The sequence below is a fragment of the Pyxicephalus adspersus genome, chromosome 5 (assembly GCF_032062135.1).
Source record: "Pyxicephalus adspersus chromosome 5, UCB_Pads_2.0, whole genome shotgun sequence".
NCBI classification, from domain to species: domain Eukaryota; kingdom Metazoa; phylum Chordata; class Amphibia; order Anura; family Pyxicephalidae; genus Pyxicephalus; species Pyxicephalus adspersus.
Window position 1 is genome coordinate 130,997,034 of NC_092862.1, and position 6,043 is coordinate 131,003,076.

The window sequence follows — 6,043 nt, forward strand, 5'->3', positions numbered from 1 at the left end:
GATACCTGAATAAAATCCACTCTGTCTTTTCTGCGTCATTCAGATCAATTTGAGCTCAGTTGCTACTGTTACAACTATTTCTGTTATTAAGTAATTTCCAACATGATATTATTATGATTGTTATTATTATGGCAAGTGGAACAAAAGTTGTCAGCTGGCACAATTCCAGCACGTCTGGTAGTAAGGTGTCGGACTTTGTGTATATAAGTGTTGCTCTGGAAGCTTATGCTGAATGAAGGGTTATTGTTAATGAAAGACTCCTTTCCTTTTGTTTCTGTGTGTCCCTAGCAACCCATTCTCAGCCGTGCCGTGCATTCCAATGTGAATTTAGCAGGAGGCAGGTAGACCTGCAGATCTGTTCACATTCCAAGCTGTGCCAATGGCTAAATCTGCTTCATCTCCCAGAAGAGTCCCATCATGGCATTTGAGTCGTTTTGCTCCATCTCCTTCTCTTGCTGAACTTCACATGAGGGAGAAGAGGTTTGTTTTGGATTGTGTGGCTGTTGAAAGTATATCTAAAGACTACAGCGTTTCCTTACCAAAACTTGGATCTGTCATCCCTCCTTACAATGCTCAGAAGGACCACCATGTACGTGGATACTTCCTGACCAGGCCTGTGCCACCTGTATTGAAGAAAACTGGGCAGGTGAGTGAAGACTTCAATATACCTTGGACCATAGAAGAGCTCACAGTTGCCTTTCTTTCATAACTCCAACCTCTCCGTATCTCCCTACTGCACTGGTGGTCCGCAAGAAAAGTTTGGTAGTCTGCGGCTCTGGCCGGTGCGCCCCCGAGCGGGTTAAGAAGTTCCCAACCCCCAGCCATCTGGCAGGTGGGCTGTGGCTCTGGCCGGTGCACCCCTCAGAGGGAAGTTTCTTCCGCTTTGAGTTACACATGGCTTTCCAGGCATGTGCAGTCCGGAGCCCATAAATTTAGTGATCTGTGGGTCGGAAAAGGTTGGCGACCACCGCCCTATAACTATGTGTGGAAAGATGTTCTAATCAAACCTGAAAATCTTCTTTAACATAAAATAACATAAATAGGCACAGAGTGCTGCCAGTTTATGATGCGCCATCCAATTGCATTGTGGTATTTCTTGCAAGTCTTGCCTTTTGCAGTTGCAGTAGAATATTGAGAATACACAGGACCTGATTTAAAAAAGCTCTCCAAGACAGGAGAAGATACAATTTCATCAGTGAACCTGGATGATAAAGCAAACCTGGAATGGATAATATGATATTTGTTAGAAAATGTTTTCAATCCTGGACCAGATCCATTCCAGGTTTGCTGGATCACCCATGTTGATGCAAGTGTATCTTCTACAGTTTTGGAAAGGTTTAATACAGCGGTCGCCAACCTTTCGGACCCCACGGACCACTAAACTCATCATTTTAAATCCTGCGGACCATTAATATCAATTTTTTAAAAAAGATAAATACATTTGTAGAATATTGATCTTCCTAATGGTGCCTGACGAGGACTGTGGAAGCTCTGATTCATTGATCAGCTAAGAGAAGTATTACTATTGTTACTATTATCATTAGTTGCATTATCTTTGGTATTACTAAAGAAATGTAAAATATTTGTTTGCTTTTTCTCATTCATTATGGGTTTATTTCATTTGAATCTAAGACCAAACAGGAAATTATAGTTATCAAAGTCAAATTATAGTTATCAAAGTGTATTTGATGTACATACTAATATAAGAATTTATTGGAATGCCGGTAATATTTTTGCTTTATTATTAATAAAACATAAAAATTGCAAATAATGTCCAAATTTTTCTGTTGACCATCAAAACGTTCTCATGGACCACTGGTTAGCGATCACTGCTTTAATAAATCAGACCCAGAGAGAGAGGAGTGTGGAAGTAAGGAAAGAAGTTTACAAACAATGAGAAGAATGTGGAGGATGAAAAAAGAGTTCAAAGGCAAGGGGAAGAGCATTTACATAGGGAGAAGAGTGTAAAGGAAGGGAATATAGTGTGAAAAGAAGGGGAGGTAAATTAGCAGAGGGGAAGGAGTGGGGAGTATAGGAAAGTGTATAGGAGAGTGTACAGAAAGCGAGAGAAAGAGGGAAGTGTACAGCAGAGAAAATGGAGAAAAAAAGAGAGGAGAAAAAAGGGGACATGATGAGAATGGAATATTTCACAGATTTCATTTCTATATGCCTGTCATTGGGGTTTAATAAAAATGCGTTCTTCTGTTGTTTACAGACAAATGGAGGCACTTCTACTTATGGGGAACTGGCTGACCGATTCCAGTACAAGGGTGCTGCAGCCTATTACCTGCTAAGCCGGAATGGTAATGGGTCAGGTATGTTGGTCCAACTTCACGCTCGCCCACCTCTGATAGGGGACATCAGAGTCATAGACAGTCTTGTTGGCCTGTAAAGAGCTGGGGTAAGAGTTAGGTGCAATCACTGAATACCTAGTAGAGGTTGAGGCTTTTATAAAGAGCACCCAGGAGGGAAAAACAGGGGGGTCACCTAAATGCCACTGCAGCTTTTAGCTTAATTTCCTTCACTACTTCCACTCCATTTTCCTAGGTAGGTGAAGTGGCATACCTGGTAATTTTCCGGTATGGAGTAGAATGAGACTTGCTGTCTTTTTTTTACATGCCCACACTGGTGATTGCCTATTGATTATTATCACACTGAGGCTGTCATACTGATCCAGTGACCTTAGTAACTGGCCTAGAAAAAGCATGCACTTTAGTAGTTATGGCTTTACTCTGGCATTGTTTTCTGCAGATATTGAAGCCATGTATTAAAATCCGGATACAACAAGGAGTTTTCATAGGAGGCAGCCCTGTTTTACTTTAAAGCTGAACTCCTGGCAAACAACTTCATGCACTCACAAAGTACTTTTAAGAGAGGTATTCTACCTTTGCATATGTATTTCTATGCATCCATTCCTGAGACTTTATCAGTCTTGCCTGGCAAAGTTGGAAATCTGCACTTTCTCTGCAGCAGTTTTACTTTCACCAAAAGATCCCCTCCCTACCCCACTTTGTGACTGGACAGTAAAGGAGAAGCAACACACTTATAAGATTTTCTTTCACTTGGCTGTCCTCAGAGGCTCACAACCACTGGCCATCTGGCAGGTGGGTGGTGGCTCTGGCCGGTGCACCCCCAATAGGGGTCAGGAGAAGGACCCTGCTTTGGGGGGGTGCACTGGGCAGAGCCATGGACCATGTCCCCCGTACGGATCGCAGGCTCAGGGTGGTGGGCGTATTGTGTCTCTGGACAGGCTTAGACCTGTGATAGGAGAGTGGGTGGGTTCTGGTATCATCACGTCTCTCTGGGGGAAGTTTCTTCCCCTTTGAGGGACACACGGCTCCCCGCGCATGCGCTGTCCGGAGTCTGTGCATTTAGTTGTCTGTGAGCTGCAAAAGGTTGGAGACCACTGCTCCAATCAGCATGGTATTTGCAATAAATCACATGCTCCTTGTGCTGCTTCTCACTTCTCCTTTGCTCTACAGTAGACTGCAAGAGGCTAACATTGCTTGTATATTAATAAATACTTTGAATGATGTAATAATATTTAGAGAGCTGCAATATTTTGTGTCTTATGTCTACATGGAGTTCAGCTTTAAATATATATATAATCATTGACACATCTTTATTAACATCTGTAGGTCTGGTTGAATACAAGGCTCCTTTTTGGCCCACCATCTCATCGTCATTCATGTCATGTCCCAGGTCACTCGGCAGAACACACCAGCGGTCATGGCCAGTTCTTGTCCTCCGTCAAACCTGTAATCGGCTACAATGGACTCTACGGCTACAGAAGAAACACCCCGTCTCTCCGCAGAATGCCCTCAGCATTTGGAATTGTGACCAAGTCAGCTATTTACTAAATAAAGATATAATGGTTTGACTTTGCAAGAAGCCTGAGAGCAACATTATGTAAGCTTGATGAGTGTAACATCTTCTCTTTATGTTGGCAGAACAGACAGTGCCGTGCGTTGTATAATGCCGTGAAATTATTTGCAGTCGTATTTGTCCGTACAAGACTGATTCTGTGTAACATTATTCTTCATGCCCACACTGATGCGTTTCAATAGAACACCAATCCTCTGTTACAAACTACAACGCTGTTACATAATAATGGCATCCATAACGATGTAATATTATGAAATGTTGTATATCATCCTTGCGGCAAAAGGCAAGTCTGTACAGTTCTTTTATTTGTATTTCCACACAACTCTATTTACAGGGGGGAAAGTATTCTGTATTATTTAGCAAAATATGAACAGCAAGCATTATAATAAGACAGATGTGTAAACAAAAATCTAATATATTGCAGCTTAGCAGTCCTGCATGGGATGGTTGCATTAGTTTTCTCTTTTTCAGGCCAAGATCACAGATATACCTATTGATGTGATCCATGAGCTGAAGCATCATCAGTTTTATCGAGTTTTTTGTTGGCAAAATTAAATTGTGAATCAAACACATTAACAAGTATAGTTTGAAGTAAATTACCAGAAAGAATGTTCTCCATAAACTGGACTCATGAGAATATTTACACGTTTAGACAGTGCTGGAAGCAGAGACAAACGTCGAGCTCAATAGTGTATAGTCTGAACGGTGTACAGCTTCAAACTATAGAATTCTACACATACAACTTATCCTTTGTGTCTCACCTTCCTCTGAGGAAACCACTAAGGTGAAACGCATTGGAACTAATGAGACCAATGATTCTCTCTACATACCCATTATTCTATACCTGCTAATGGGATCTACTCTGTATCACAGAAATAATTGTATAGTAAGCTGTCCGAAACCCCATCAGGAGTACCGGGGCATGGACTATTGAGTTAATATAAATTCAACTTATTTATGTGTTTATTTCACCTTTTAAAAATCTGCACAATATAATTTTGCCAACAAAAAAGCCCTGCTGTTATTTCTTTTTTCTGATTCATATTTAAATCTTTTTCCATATATCTAAACTGGTGTTATAACAATGGTCAAGTGCAATTTCAAAAACACTGCACCTCTTATTCAAAAAGTTTCTGGTCCCACACCACAAAAAATTCACTTTCATGAATCAAATCTATATGCAACTGTAGCTGTTATACTTTTCCACCAACACTGGTAAATGGTTTATATCATCATACAGAAAAGAATGTACAAATGCTGTAAAAATGAGGAATAGACTGAAGATGGTTTTAGACAGTGTAACAGATTGTTAAAAAGACATGATGTGTTTCTTAAGAAAGGTGTCAAGGCAGCTTTGTGCACACAATACATCTGTACAGAAACACAATAAATTAGCCTCCAGTAGCAGTGATGTGCGGAAATAATATAGGAACCTTGTCTTGGCCTCGGTCTGTTTAATTAAATGTGACTTTCCCAGGGGCTCTTTGATAAGTGAAGGAAGGAGTAGATGCCCCCTCTGACCTGCATTGTCACACGAGGTAACTGTCATTATTAATTCTAAATAGCTTTTCAACTGACCCATTGTCCCGCCAAAGGCAGGGATAATAGGGTCGGGGATGACATTAGCTTTAATGTCTTTATAAATGGGAACATGGTGCTTTTACCTATTATGATGGTGAGGTGCTGCACAGAAGGCTGTATAGAAGACTGCTATAGTAGAATGCAAATATATGACTCTAAAATGCATTCTAAAACAATATTTTTTCCTGTTTTGTTAACTGTCCATCCATGGCCCATTGTACTGAAAGTTTGCAAGATAGTATGTGCCGAAGTACTGCAAGATTTTAGACCTTCATATATGTCAGCTATATACTTCCTGTCCTGCAACCTCCTCATAGATGTGTCAATAATATACAAACACGATGTAACTGCTTAAAAGCAAGTCAAAATTAAACTACTGTTCACAAGACAAACAAAAAGTGTTTATTAAAAGAGGGAGGGAATGACGAACTGCAGTGAATGGTGAAAGACCAGCTTTTGAAGGGTATATCGCAGCATTACGCAAGTTTACCCGCAAGCCCCTTCTAGATTGTAAGCTCTTCAGGGCAGGGTCCTCTCCTCCTCCGGTGTCACTGTCTGTATTCGTCTCTCATTTGCA

General features: G+C 40.8%; 1 protein-coding gene across 1 annotated transcript; it reads left to right on the forward strand.

The window, feature by feature from the left end:
* The first annotated feature begins 332 nt into the window (after nucleotides 1-332).
* On the forward strand, nucleotides 333-4,411 carry SPMAP1 (sperm microtubule associated protein 1). Its single transcript, XM_072413468.1, has 3 exons — nucleotides 333-646; nucleotides 2,216-2,315; nucleotides 3,703-4,411. The coding sequence occupies exons 1-3, from the start codon at nucleotides 380-382 to the stop codon at nucleotides 3,858-3,860; spliced, it is 525 nt and encodes a 174-aa protein (XP_072269569.1). The 5' UTR covers nucleotides 333-379; the 3' UTR covers nucleotides 3,861-4,411.
* The last annotated feature ends 1,632 nt before the right edge of the window (nucleotides 4,412-6,043 follow it).

Excerpts from the sequence above, each read along its gene's own strand:
- SPMAP1 (XM_072413468.1), top strand. The coding sequence starts at position 380 with ATGGCTAAATCTGCTTCATCTCCCAGAAGAGTCCCATCATGGCATTTG. Across the intron at positions 647-2,215 it reads TATTGAAGAAAACTGGGCAG|ACAAATGGAGGCACTTCTAC; the intron begins GTGAGTGAAGAC and ends TGTTGTTTACAG. Across the intron at positions 2,316-3,702 it reads CCGGAATGGTAATGGGTCAG|GTCACTCGGCAGAACACACC; the intron begins GTATGTTGGTCC and ends GTCATGTCCCAG.